The following is a 15254-nucleotide window of genomic DNA, read 5'->3' on the forward strand; positions in this document are numbered from 1 at the left end:
TTGCGGGAGTGGGCTTCGGCCTTTGGCGGGGGCGTGTTCCTTCCTCGCCTCTTGAAGAGGTTCGAGGGGGGGCTGCGCTCAGACAGCCCGGCGCCTGCGCTGGGGGAGCCATTTCGTTTCCTTCCTTTAAAAACAAACCGAAATCAATGATCTCGGCCGCTTGGTCCGTTAGCCAGGAGAGTAAGTCAAAATCGACTCACCCATCCCGCTTTGCCCAGCTTGCAAAAGCCTGGCAGAGCGGGATCGCGGCCGGCGGGGTGGATCGGTCCAAATCTGCTTTCTTGGTTGGCTTGGTCCCCGGTATGGTCGGATCCCGCGGAGGGTTGGATCCCGAGGCTGGAAACGGTCGCGGTTCTATAGGGCACAGAAAGCCGATGGAGCGGAGATCTCCCCGAATGTTCAACCGAGTAGATTGCAGCCTCTCTTTGTGATGATGCCGGTTGGTGGTTGTTAAGGGCTTACGCGTGCACAGCCCCAGGCGCAGAATCTTTGGACGCCAGTGTGTAATCCGAACGTGCGAAACACGTGGCCTTCCAGGTGTTAACTCAGCCCCCGCATCCGATGTCGGGTGACTTCTTGAAATTAGGAGTTTAGTAGGATCTGGAAAGATCAAGTTCCTTGGAGGGACCCCAAGCATCTCTCATCCCCTGTTGCTCGAGGGAGTTTTAAAACAATGCTCGGGACGTCAGATTGACAAAATGAGGTTTAACGTTTTGATCTTGCAATAGGCAATTTAATTGGTTATGCGTTTACAAAGATTTTTTATACACACAGACACACACACATATAGTGTTACAATAGCTTTTGGAAATCAGATTGGTGAGCTTTAGTGAACCGGTGAAATAAAGTATGGCAGCTTCAACAGAATGCTGTTGTCATGATTTTTTTAAAAAAAATCAAATTTGATTTTTATGTCAAGAAGTTTTAAGATTTCAAGACAACATACAAAGTATTCCCTCCAATTTTATCCCCTCAACAATTCTGAGAGCACTGTAGGATGGGCTGTGAGATAATAGCAGCCAAAAGAGAGCTAGGCTGAAGATGAACTTGAATCTAAGTCTTCCTGTCTTAGCCTAACATAACCATTGACTTTATAGTGAATAAGCCTACAAAATGTTTTGGTATTGTTTTGTTATTGCTTAGACACAACTGCTCATTAACAATAACACATGTTCTGTTTTTATATGCAGAATGAAGAACTTGGACAAAGACAAGTTTAATAGTTTCATATTTGAGAGATGCGAAAATGCCAGCAGGTGCAAACTTTAATGTTTTTTATATATTTCACACAACCTATAACAATATTTTTTTTAAAAAAATCCAAAACAAAACTATTTACTTTTAAGTTTTATTTCTTTAAAGAATATTATTTCTGGTGCAGACTTTTCTGGCTTCCTTAGTAAACATTGTAGATATTAGCAAATAATTTCCTATTGAAGAAATTTTTCAATGTGTAATTCTCACGCTGTTCTTACAAAATTGCTATTTGGTTATTTCACATATTTATGTTATTGCTGTAATTATTGTTTTTTATATTTCTATATTTTACTGATATTGTGAACTTCTCTGGAATTTTATAGAGATAAGGTGTTAGCAAAGCACGCATGTCCAACCCATGGCCTATGGACCGCATGCAGCCCTGGAAGCTAGTAATGCGGCCCCACAAGATTGTATGTGATTTATATACATTAATTATATTATATATTTTATATGTGGCTCAAGACAATTCCTCTTCTCTGAATGCAGCCCAGGCTAGCCAAAAGGTTGGACACCCAATGATGTAAAGGCGTTAATTAAATGGTGGCTTGTAAGAGATATGTGACATATATTCATATACTCTAAAACCATCTATTAATTATCTGTTCCTTTTTGCAATAAGGCCTGGTATATTTCTTTGTTTTTTACAATTCTATGCATGGAATTGTTCATTCTAAGTTTCTTTTATATATTATTTGGAAATGTGGTAGTCTATCTTATCTAATAAACCAAGTTATCAAATTGTTTTTTTAAATTTCCCAGTTGAGAGCGAAGCCAAGGCAAAAACTAAGGTTCGTTTTGAAGAAATATTCAGGAATCATGCTGGTCTAATTGAGAAAAAGAAAATTAAAAAGAAACAGTTAAACTTCCCAGAGAATATTGTGGTGAGTTGAATATATTTATGAATACATGTTGTTTGCTTCCAAAAAGTAAAGTATAGTATTTCCAAATACACCTTCATAAATAGTGTCAGGGAGTTTTGATTATCCTTTGCAGGGTCAATACATTTTGAAGGACATGGAATTGGTGAAGCTTTATAATTTCATATCCTCACTCCCAAATTATTTACTCCCTTTTAGAGTGAAAAAAAGTTATAACTTGAAAATACACTTTGAAATTAAAGACTTGTTTCTATAATTACCATATTTTTGGCGTTTAAGACACACCGGAGTAAAAGACACAGCAAGATTTTGAAGAGGCAAAATTTTTAAAAAAGTTTTTGTACTCTGCAGATCTCCCAAAAACAGCCCATTTATTGCAAAAATGGGCCCAGGTTTTTTTATTTTTGAAAAAAAGGTATAAATAGCCTTTAGGAGGCTTGTAGTGTGCTCTAGGGTAGGAACGAGCAAAAAAATGGCCCATTTTTTGCAAAAACGGGCCCATTTTTTGTCAGAAAAAGGGCATGCATAGTCTTTGGGAGGCTTTTAGAGTGCTCCTGGGGGCGGGGGAGGGGGGCAAAATTGAGCAACAAATGACTAGTTTTTCACTCATTTCTGCCCTCCCCAGGCCCAGGAGCACTCTATAAGCCTCCTAAAGGCTCTGCACGGCCATTTTGGTGAAGGGGCCAGGGTTTGGGGAGGCAAAAAATGTTGTATTCAGTGTCTAAGATGCACCCAGATTTTCAGCCTCTTTTTTGAGTGAAAAAGGTGCAGCTTATACTCCAAAAAATATGGTAGTACTATTAAAGTGGGATACCGTATTTTCACCCATATAACCCGCGGGTTATATGCGTTTTTTACATACACAGCATGCCCCCGCAGGGTATATAAGTGGGCGGGGTATACAGAAAATATTTTACACAGATTAACTAAAGGGAGAGCTTGGGAGTTCGAGGAATTGGGAGGCAGCTTTACCTCGGCTCCCCGTTCTCCATCGGGGGCACGTGCAACCAGACTGGAAAGGGCTGGGGAGACTTGGCTTGGCGGCTCGGGCTGGGGAAGGGTTGGAGGAACAGAGAAGGAAACTGCTGAGATTGGGGGAAGGAACGGAGGAGGAAGCCTGGGCAAGCTGGGGAAGGGGGAAGGAACGGAGGAGAAGGAAACTGCTGAGATCGGGGGAAGGAACGGAGGAGGAAGCCTGGGGAAGGGGGAAGGAACGGAGGAGAAGTTCAATAAAGTAGATGGAAGGGAGGGAGGAAGGGTCCCTCCCTCTTACTTTCCACCCATTGAGATGAACCAGAGCCCTTCTTGAACCAGAGCTGCTTGCTTTGATATACTGTCCATCTATCCGTCCATCCATCCACCCTTCCTAAATAACACCGAAAATTCCCCTTTTCTCCCACGATCCTTGCAGGCAAAGCGTTGAATTCCCTGGCAAAGAACAAACGGCAGGAAGGGAAATCGTCTTTCGAAGAGAAACGCCGTTTCCAAATAAATGCAGCTTTCCCCGCCTTTCCAGATTTCTGCCTTGATTTGAAACGAACCTTTAAGCTCCATAAACCTCAGAAACGTTTCCTACGATGAAGGAGCCGGATTCTCCATTCCTGCCGTTTGTTCTTTGCCAGGGAATTCAACGCTTTGCCTGCAAGGATCGTGGGAGAAAAGGGGGATTTTACGGGGAGAGAAAACCGCCCTGGGACTCCCAAGTCCTAAGAATCCAAACTCCGAGATCAGCTCCGTTCTTCTGGAGGGGAGTGGAAGGAAATATTTTTCCCCAAAGAAGAAAAAATCCATATCCCCAGATATTTGTAAGAGGATTTGAGCGGATTTTCTTGTAAAAGGTTTTGGTGTTATTTAGGAAGGGTGGATGGATGGACGGATAGATGGACAGTATATCAAAGCAAGCGGCTCTGGTTCAAGAAGGGCTCTGGTTCATCTCAATGGGCGGAAAGTAAGAGGGAGGGACCCTTCCTCCCTCCCTTCCATCTACTTTATTGAACTCCGTGGGAGGAAAAGCTCTCCTAGCCCCGCTCTGAAGTGAAGGAGTATATTCTTCCACGCTACGGCAGCCCTGAAGGGCCGGGAGATATTTGGGCAGCTCTCGTTTCAGTTCTACGGGCGAGGAGATGGGGGAATCGGGAAGATATGCCCCTTCCTCCAACCCTTCCCCAGCTCGCCCAGGCTTCCTCCTCCGTTCCTTCCCCCGATCTCAGCAGTTTCCTTCTCCTCCGTTCCTTCCCCCTTCCCCAGCTCGCCCAGGCTTCCTCCTCCGTTCCTTCCCCCGATCTCAGCAATTTCCTTCTCCGTTCCTTCCCCCTTCCCCAGCTTGCCCAGGCTTCCTCCTCCGTTCCTTACCCCGATCTCAGCAGTTTCCTTCTCCTCTGTTCCTTCCCCTTCCCCAGCTTGCCCAGGCTTCCTCCTCCGTTCCTTCCCCCTTCCCCAGCTTGCCCAGGCTTCCTCCTCCGTTCCTTCCCCCGATCTCAGCAGTTTCCTTCTCCTCTGTTCCTTCCCCCTTCCCCAGGCTTCCTCCTCCGTTCCTTCCCCCGATCTCAGCAGTTTCCTTCTCCTCCGTTCCTTCCCCCTTCCCCAGCTTGCCCAGGCTTTCTCCTCCATTCCTTCCCCCGATCTCAGCAGTTTCCCTTCTCCCTTACTCGTCGCGGGTTATATAAGTGGGCGGGGTATACGGAAAATATTTTACACGATCTTGAAAACCTGCGGGTTATTTGCGTGGGCGGGTTATTTGCGTGGGCGGGTTATATGGGTGAAAATACGGTATTCTGTTTTATTCTTTTCGTTGCACGCAAGTGGGTTACATTTGAAAGTCATGGTTAGCATCCAGGAAAAGTGCCTGGTGAGCAGAAGTTTTGTTTCAAAAAGACATTTTCAGACTAAATGAACTCAATATGCAATCTTGGTTAATATCCCTTCCTTTACAGTTATGGTTTTATATCCTGAAAATATTCTCTGAAGGTTATGGATCTCTGCATAGAGTGAAGTGCAGGATGAGGGCAGCAGAATAGATAGAAAGATAGGAAGAAAGACCAAGGGGAAAGTGACCAAGGAAAATTATTGTAATATCTGTAGCAGCCAACTCTGTATAGTCCAGAGGAGGAGAAATTCACAAAATTCTCCTTAAAGTTTGTCCTCAGAATGGTATGTTTTGCACATTCCTAAATTTATTTCCTTGTCTGATTTGGCATGCTCAGGGTCAAAAATATCCTTTAAAATGTGCATTGTTGGAGCTTACAGATCATAAATTCAAAGAGGATTTGATTTTTTTTCTCTTTTTTGCTGGCAGAATAAGTTTAGGAATGCTTTCAGAACATATTTTTCAGCGGACTTCTGGGGGGGGAGGTTGCCGGTGGGGACTGGTCGTTAACAGCTCCGGAATCCTGGTTGCGTTAAACTGTCTGAACAGCAATCCATCAGCCGTTTGGCAGCTTGTTTACCTTTTCTTCGGGCTAAGGAGATAAGGTGAGCTAATTGTGCTGGGCAGCGCACCAACTAACTTTCTCAGACTGATCTGGTAGGGGAGGAAGGGCACCCGAAAGCAGAATTGTCTCCGTGCCAAGAATTCCTGCTGCTTATTAGCAGCACAAAGCAAACCACTCACCCTCAGAACAAAAATCTGATCTACTGAATTCAAGACGAGCAGAGCCTATATACGTGAACTTTTAATTGTTTGTATTAATCCTTAGCTTCATTTTTACAAGAATTTCTTCTGATATATTACTTGTTAAAGAGGTATACAAAATGGTGCCGAGTAGCTTCATAGCACTGATCGGGCTTTGAATTTCTACGGAGTTTAAAACTTCAAAGAAAAGGAGTGATTTATTACTAAATTAAACAGCAATTGCTGTACAATCGACCGGCATAGACTTATTAATTGGCTGAAGAAGATTAAAACTTGGAATGGCTTCTAAGCAAAACCCTATCCAAAAGGTTCCCCCCCCCCCCCGGTTTCAAAAAGTGCGGGCAGTTCTCCCGCCCCCGGTACAAAACTACAGTCATTACTTCCTCCCCCCATAGGGGAGCCGTTAACTAAAGAAACTTTCCAGAAAGAACTGGCTGAGGCCTTTAAAAATCATGTAGTTACAATGGAAACTAAAATTAAGGAGGAGATATCTGTTGCTCATAAAGAACTGTCTGATAAACTTGAGACTCGGGTTCAGAAGATCAGGGATGATATGTTGGGAGTTCTTAATTCATTTTCAGATTATGTGTCTGGAATTGAAAGCAGATTAGAAGATCTTAATGACTCTAATATAATTTGGTATCCAAAATAGACGTGGTTCAACAAAAAGTCAGAGATGCTGAAAAAGAAATTATTATGTTACAGTATAGACAAATGGAACTTGCATTAAGAATAAGAGGTTTACGTGAAAATAACCAGGAAAATCTGAAACAGATTCTCTCAGAAGCTTTCGATAGTCTGATGGGAAGGCCAGGGTGGAATTTTGAATGGCAAATTGATAAGGTCTAGCGTGTTAACTCCTGGCTTGCTAGACAGAAGCAACTTCCAAGGGACATTGTGATTTACCTTACCACAAGAGACATGAGGAATATGATATTGCAAGAGTCCTATAAAACCAAGCTTCAAATTGGGGGTCAGGAAGTGACTGTTTTGAAAGAGATACCACCTCAAATGCTAAGATCTAGGAAAGACTACGCTTTTTTAGTCGAAGAGCTTAAAAATTGTCAGCTACAGTTCAGATGGGATGCACCAATCGGCCTAGTACTCATTTATCATGGGCAAAGATACCGTCTTAATTCAGTATGGAAGGCCCGAGACTTTTACCATAATATCTTGAAGGCTGGACACCCTGCCTCACCTGGACCTAGAGAAAGAGAACAAGATAGACAGCAAACTACACAACTATCAACAAGGATGGATCATCTTTCACTCTCAGAAGTACAAGAAGCTAAGGAACAAAGACAAACCCGTATGATTACCAGACGAATGGACCAACAATTAAAAAAGCAACAATCACAACAAACATGTGTTACTGGTCAAGATGCTACAGGTACCAGCTTAGAAGCAGTGGGAGGAGCCAGACCAAAGGTTAAATTCCAGGATGTTCAGATGGCTCTAAAAAAGCTTCAGGGAGCCAAAGATCACAACTAAGTTCCTAACATGGAACGTCAATGGATTAAACTCTCCACAGAAAAGAAAGAAAATAAATAACTATCTTAAACAGTTCAAGAATGATATAATTTGTTTGCAAGAAACTCACATTAGATCAACTGATCAAAAATATTTGATTAATACAAGACTTGGACAACATTTTATAGCTTCTGCTTCAGAGAAGAAAAATGGTATAGTTATATACTTAAGGAAGGATATGAAAGCTGAATTAATCGAAGCAGATCCCCAAGGAAGATACATCGCAATAGACTTGGTATTAGAAGGGAAAAGGACATTGCTACTGGTATTATATGCTCCTAATCAACAACAAGATGGATTTTATAGAAAGCTTCATGCCAAATTAGTACAGTGGGATTATAGGTCCTGCATACTATTGGGTGACTGGAACGGTGTTATGGACACTAAGAAAGATAAGGCTTCTCGGCCAAATACTCAAATGGCGAGTGAAACTACCTAAGTCCTTTTTCGATATGATGGATGATTTTGAACTGAGAGATATTTGGCGAGAAAGAAATGCAGAAGAATACGATTTTACCTTCTTTTCTGATACACATCAATCCTTTTCTAGAATTGATTTCATACTAACTACCAATGATTTGCTTTCTAGGGTAAAGAAGAAAAAGATATGTGCCAGAGTTTTATCAGATCATAATCCTGTTTGGATGGAGTTGGGAGGGGTGACCAAGCAAGAAGGTCTTGGAGATTGAATGAAAATTTATTTAGATATGAGAAATATATTAATGAATGTAAAAAATTATTAACAGAATACTTTGTTTTTAATATGAATAAGGGTACATGTATGGGATGCAAGTAAAGCGTATATGAGAGGAGCTTTGATAAATCTAAATAGATTACATAGACGTAAACAAGGGGAAAAGCGAACAGAACTGGAAGATGAAATTAGGAAGAAAGAGCAAGAGTTAACTTTAAAACCAGGAGATATAAAGATTAAAGAAGCAATTACCTTATTAAAAGACTAATTTAATATGCTGATCTCAGACCAGGTAGCCACTAGTCTGTTATATGCAAAACACAACACTTTCTGTAATGCAAATAAATCTGGTAGATGGTTAGCATATCAGATTAGGAAAAAACAAAATCTCGTAACGTAGCCAAATTGCACTACAGAGGGAAAGAAGTGTATCAACAGGATGAGATTCAAAAGGTCTTCCGTGAATTCTTTACAGCGTTGTACAAGGGTGACAAAATTAAAGGTCTAGATATAGAGAGATACTTGGATAAAGAAAAAATACCCATAGTTAAAGAAGAGCAGAGGGAAAGATTGAATCAACCAATAACCTCGGGGGAAAATCTACAGGTAATTAAGCAGTTAAGGGTAGGGAAAGCACCAGGTACAGATGGCTTGACAGCGGCTTACTATAAAAATCTACAATTAGAAATAGTAGAACCTCTCAAGGAATTATTTAATAAGATTCAAATGGAAGGTAAGATACCCCCATCTTGGAAGACAGCTTTTATATCCCTGATACCCAAAGAAGTCCAAGATATTACTCAACCAAAAAATTACAGACCTATATCACTACTTAATGTAGATTATAAAATCTTTACTAAAATACTAGCAGATAGGTTAATGTTGGTTATTCAACAATTGATTCATAATGATCAAACAGGTTTTATTCAAGGGAGACAAATGAGAAGTAATGTAAGATTAATTGTTAATGCACTAGAATATTTGGGAAATAACCAAATCCCTGCTGCGCTCATATTTCTGGATGCTGAGAAAGCCTTTGATAGAGTTAAGTGGCAATTCCTGTTGAAAACACTGCAAAAAAATGCAAATAGGAGAACATTTCTTACAATCAATCAAAGCAATATATCAACAGCAAACAGCTCAAATTATAGTTAATGGAAGTTTAATAGAATCTTTTCAAATTGAAAAAGGTACAAGACAGGGTTGTCCCTTGTCCCCATTATTGTTTATTATAACTTTGGAAATATTGTTGAATAAAATACGGGGCTTAGAAGGCTTAAATGGAATTAAGATTAGGCAGCAAGAATATAGAGTACGTGCTTTTGCGGTATTAATATAATATTAACCCAACTGCAGGAATATAGTAAGATCTTAATGAATATGATTAATCAATATGGTCAAGTGTCGGGATTTAAAATAAATCTAGGGAAAACAAAAATATTAGCTATAAATATGAGTACTAAACAAAAGGAAGAACTAGAAGGAATGATAGGATGTGAAATAGTTAAAAAGGTCAAATATTTAGGAGTTCATATTTCAACCTCAAACGGGAAGTTATATAAGTATAATTATGAACCACTTTGGCATAGTATACAGACAGAGATGAAAAAATGGGAGAAGTTACAGTTAACTTTGCTGGGAAGAATAGCAGCAGTGAAAATGAATATTTTACCTAAATTTTTATTTCTTTTCCAAATGCTACCTATACTTAAAAAAGATGTGAACCTGTTAGAATGGCAGAAGGGTATTAATAAATTTGTATGGACAGGGAAGAAGCCGAGAGTAAAACTAAAAATAATGCAAGATGCGCTTGAGAGGGGAGGTTTGAAACTACCCAATTTAAAACTATACTATGATGCAGTAGCTTTATCTGTAATTAGTGATTGGATTAATTTAATAGATTATAGAATACTTAATATCGAGGGGCATGATCTGGTATATGGTTGGCATGCTTACCTGCTGTATAACAAAAAAGTGGACAAGAATTTTAAAAGTCATATTTTACGGAATGCTCTACTGCGGGTCTGGAAAAAATATCAATACAAATTAAATGATAAGATACCCATGTAGGCAATTCCTAGACATGCAATAGAAAATATGAAGATAGTACAAAAACAGGATATAATTACTTACAGACAGCTTCTTACCCTAGAAAGGGGTGTATTACCACTAAAATCCTTGAATGAATTAAAAGAGGAAAAGGTAATCCAAACATGGTTCCAGTATGGACAGCTACAGGCCAGGTGGAAAACAGATCAAAAAATTGGTTTTATGCAAGTCAAGGATAATTTAAACAAATAAGAGATCAAAGTTTTATGCATATAAAGAGACTATATAATGTATTAATACAGATGGACTCCGAAACAGAATTAGTTAAAGACTGTATGATAAAGTGGGCTCAAAATATTGAAGAACCAATAATGTTGGATACATGGGAAAGGATTTGGGTAAGAAATGTAAAATTTACATAAGCCCAAAACTTGAAAGAAAACTTTAACAAGATGTTTTATAGATGGCCTTTAGATCCTAAAAAGTTGGCTTCTATGTATCCGAACGTCAACCCAAATGCTGGAGATGTGATTCTCTTGACGCTACATATTTTCATATATGGTGGACTTGCAAAAAGGTTAAGGCATTTTGGATAAAAATATGGTGGATTATGCAAAATGTTCTTTAAAAAAGGATAAAGTTTACCCCTCTGTTATTTTTGTTAGGTATAATTACTGATTGTACAGCTGTAGAGATTAATTTGATTTTGCACTTAATAACTGCAGCTAGATTGTTGGTGGCGCAATACTGGAAGAAGGAAGATTTGCCTACAATTCAAGAATGGACATTGAAAGTCACAAATTTAGCCGAGATAGCTAAAATATCTGCATATCTTAAGGACTACTCAAACGAGAGATATAAACGAGACTGGAAAAAATGAATCGATTATACTCAAAATAAATATGGGACTAAGAAATTCCAGATAGCTTATGATTAAGATCAGGAATGATATAAATTGTTTAAAGTTAGCCTAGCAAGGAGGAGCTAAGTTCAATTTAAAGATATTATCAATTTTCTATTCTTTTTTCAAATATATTTTAGACTGTTTTTGTTAAAGATTTATACCGTGTATGGGTTCTGGGAAGTCAGGGGAGGGAAGGTTGGGGGGGGGGTTGGGGGGGAGGGAGGGAAGTATATTAGGCTTGACGAGGGGTGTTAGATTTTAAAGTAATATGATTGCACATGTATACTGTTTTCTCTTATTTTTTCTTTAAAACTAAGATATGTTAAGTATATTGATATGGAAGCATAAATACCATAAACATAGAATGGAGTTTGCTCAGAAGCTGAAATACACCAAGTGAAAGAGAGGAAGAGTGGGAAGCAGAGGAGAGAAGAAAGATAGGAAGAGAGGGATAGGAGAGAGGGTAAGTGGGGAAGATGAGGAGAATAAGGAGGAGTGGAATGAGGAGAGAGGAGAAGGAGAAAGGAAGGGGAAGTAGAGTAGAAAAGGATGATGGAGGGAAGAAAGGAGGTGAGGGGGAGGAGAGAGGCAGAAGAAAGTGGTGTATGGAGAGCAGAAGAGCTAATAATTGGTTATTATCTTTTTGGGAGTTGTGGCAAGAGGAACTGATGTAATTATTACTTGATACAATATCATATTGGCTATGTAATAGTATACATGTGATTATATGTTATGAAAATGGAAAATAAAAAAGTATATTTTGGAGAACATATTTTTCAAATACTGATTTTAGTCCTCTTCATAATCCTTTCATCACTTTGTCTCAAAAATATGTATTTCTTGCAAGCCTGATTTGGTATTTTACTATTTTTATAGTGTGTTCTTTTTTGGGCAGATTTAAGAAACATTTGTGCATTTTTATGCTGGACATTGTCTTGAAATTTGGTCTAATATAGAATATTTCAAATAAATAATGCCAGCAATAATACAATAACAGAGTTGGAAGGGACCTTGGAAGTCTTCTAGTCCAACCCCCTGCCTAGGCAGGAAGCCCTATACCATTTCAGACAAATGGCTATCCAACATCTTCTTAAAGACCTCCAGTGTTGGGGCATTCACAACTTCTGGAGGCAAGCTGTTCCACTGATTAATTGTTCTGACTGTCAGGAAATTGCTCCTCAGTTCTAAGTTGCTTCTCTCCTTGATTAGTTTCTACCCATTGCTTCTTGTTCTACCCTCAGGTGCCTTGGAGAATAGTTTGACTCCCTCTTCTTTGTGGCAACCCCTGAGATATTGGAAGACTGCTATCATGTCTCCCTTTAGTCCTTCTTTTCATTAAACTAGACATATCCAGTTTCTGCAACCGTTCTTCATATGTTTTATGAAGTCTCCTAATCATCTTTGTTGCTCTTTGCACTCTTACTAGAGTCTCCACATCTTTTTTACATCGTGCCGACCAAAACTTAATGCAGTATTCCAAATGCAGTATTCCAAGGCATTATTAAGTGATATTAACACTTCACGTGATCCTGATTCTATCCCTCTGTTTATGTAACCTAGAACTGTGTTGGCTTTTTGGCAGCTGCTGCACACTGCTGGCTCATATTTAAATGGTTGTCCACTAGGATTCCAAGATCCCCCTTATAGTTACTACTATTGAGCAAGGTACCACCTATACTGTATCTGTGCATTTCGTTTTTCTTGCCTAAATGTAGAACCTTACTCTTAGCAGTATCTAAATAAAGTGAAGTCTTGGAATAAGTATACATATATTCCAAAGAACAGTTTCACAAAACCAGTCTCCAGTGGTTTAGAAGAGAAAGACAGGATTTCTTTTTAGAGAAAAATAAAGGAATTGGGAGTGAGGTTAAGAAATGAAGGTTGTAGTTGATACAGAAAAGAAAACATCAGAAGGTGATTAGGAAAAGATGGAAAACTAGTTTAGACAAAATAAATCAGAATTTTTACAGAGTTAAAATAAAATATGTACATATTTATAAATTAATTTTAATTATTACCAAAAGTTATGATCAGGTTTTTTGAAACTAAATTTGGTTTTTCAGTCTTCTGAGAAAATATATCTAATATAAAAGAAGTGCATATAACTCTGTGTACAGTAATTTCTGATTACCAAATTGCAGTGTAGATATATCCCTTTTAAAAAGTTTGAAAATCAAATGTTTAAACTATCTTGATTATTATGAGCTTTTGTTAAATATTATTTCAGTTGCTAGGTCTGTGGTCAGTAAATTATAACTTTTCAACAAGCAATATTTATGTTAGGTATAAACGTAGCATATTATTTTCATTATACTTGAAGATATGTTTTTCAGCATGGTATGCTGACAGAGCAATTTTGCAGGGGCTCGAGAAGACTTGAAGGGATTTTTCTTACAAGAGTTACATTAAAATCTTGCTCAAACCTATAATCTTTTCATGTTTTATATCAGTGTTTCTCAACCTTGGTCACCTGAAGATGGGTGGACTTCAAGTCCCAGAATCCTGGGAGTTGAAGTCCACGCATCTTCAGGTGACCAAGGTTGAGAAACACTGTTTTATATGAATTCCATCTGTTGGTTGACTCTTGTAGTACAAGTAAATCTTAATTGTTCCCCTTCAAACACTAAAAGTGAAATATTAATAAAAGTTAGCATTTATGTTTTATAGTAATTGCATATTAGTGTGCCGATAAATGGCTTCCCAATGTTTTGATTACAGCTAGAGACATTAAAAAATCATCTGACCAAAGGAAGCGAAAATGAGCCCATTATCAACAACACACATAACCCTGAGGAAAAAAGTCCACAGATCCCAAAACGTACGTTGAGAGATAAAGCATCAATTGAAGAAAAAACAAATGATGTTAGCGGAGAGGAAAGCAAGCAAGTTGGGCTTAAGAAGAAGAAAAAGGCAGCCCTACAGAAACAACTTAATGAGGAAGAAAAGGTATCTGAAATGAAGTTACACTCTTCTGAAAAAGAGATTCAAGTTTTTACAAAGAAAAAAACAGACCGTGTGTTGCAGGCAGATGCAGTTCATTGGAAAGGTGACAGCAACATGAAAGTTGCCTTGAGTGGACTACGAGACAGATCTGAATTAGATGAGGAAGAAGAACAGCTAATTCAAGCCTATGAACAGCAAGTGGCTGAGGAAGAAGCAAGTGCAATTAAGAAAAAAATAAAAAAGAAACTTAAAGAACAGATGTCTGAATTCATTCCCAGTGCTCAAAGTCCTGAAACAGTATTGAACAATGAAGTGAGAAAAAAGAAGAAAAAGAAAAAAGAAGTACCGGTTTCCTCTGAATCTCAAACAAGGTATAATAGTAAGTGATACGTTTGTATGGATGTAAGATTTGTGACAGCTGTTTGGGTTGCATTGTTGTTGACATCAGAAATAATTCCATATGGCTTTGTGAAGAAAATATAATGGCTCTGTCATATTGGGGGAGGAAAAAAAACATTCAGTGAAACAGTTTTGTCTCCTTGCAAAACTATACTGTGGTTTGTGAAGAGGAAATGACAGAATAAGTGCTGTATTTTTCGGACTATGAGACGCACCAAGATTTTGAAGAGGTAATTTTTTTTAAAAAAGTTTTTGCCCTCCTCGTCTCCCCAGGAGCACTCTGCAGGCCTCCCAAACCTCTGCATGCCTCATTTTTTGCTAAAAACGGCCTTGTTTTTTTGCTGTTTGCCCTCCCCAGCCCCCAGGAGCACTTTGCAGGCCTCCCAAACCCTCTCCATGTCCATTTTTGTGAAAAACGGGATGCACAGGGCTTTGGGAGGCCAAAAATACTGTATTCAGTTTATAAAATGCACCCAGATTTGCATCCTCTTTTTGGGTGGAAAAAGGTGCATCTTATACTCCAAAAAATATGGTAGTTGGAATCGGATTTGATAAGAGATATATAAACTTGCCCATTTGCTTTTTCAACATTTCTTGTAATGATCATTAAGCAAATGCGGCAGTCGTCGTGATGTTGTGTTTTTGCTGAAAACTGAATTAATTTTCAGCAAAAACATAAATTGTAGTCATGTGACACTGCAAACTGCCATAAATGTGGGCCAGTTGCCAAGTACCTTCAATGCAGTCATGCAAATTTATGGAGAGGCAGTCATTGGAACTTTAGGGTTTTAGGTCCCTTTTGGGAAGTCAGTTGTAATTTTGATCGATTGCTAAGCAACTGATCGATCACAAGTTGAGGGCTACCGGTAGGAATGAAGATTGAAACCATACCTTCCTTGTCATGTTGCCTAGATTCTTAGCCATGCCATCCCTCAGCTTGTATTTCACCATGATTCTGAGCTTATT

General features: G+C 38.9%; 1 protein-coding gene across 8 annotated transcripts in view; it reads left to right on the forward strand.

The window, feature by feature from the left end:
- The window catches only part of AHI1 (Abelson helper integration site 1), a 93079-nt gene that overhangs the window by 109 nt on the left and 77716 nt on the right, over positions 1-15254 (forward strand). For 5 of the 8 annotated variants that reach the window (XR_015697045.1, XR_015697046.1, XM_087718419.1 and 2 more), the window contains exons 2-4: positions 1191-1256; positions 2020-2141; positions 13665-14260. Coding sequence is in view for 6 of the 8 variants with exons in the window: in XM_087718419.1 (XP_087574545.1) it covers positions 1247-1256; positions 2020-2141; positions 13665-14260 (728 nt within the window). In the remaining 2 variants the exon portion in view is untranslated. The other 3 variants (XM_087718422.1, XM_087718421.1, XM_087718420.1) reach the window with 3 other exon arrangements.

This window comes from Thamnophis sirtalis, unplaced genomic scaffold, assembly GCF_051295495.1.
Source record: "Thamnophis sirtalis isolate CommonGarterSnake01/CBP01778 unplaced genomic scaffold, rThaSir2_p1.2 scaffold_6, whole genome shotgun sequence".
In the NCBI taxonomy this organism is placed as follows: Eukaryota; Metazoa; Chordata; class Lepidosauria; order Squamata; family Natricidae; genus Thamnophis; species Thamnophis sirtalis.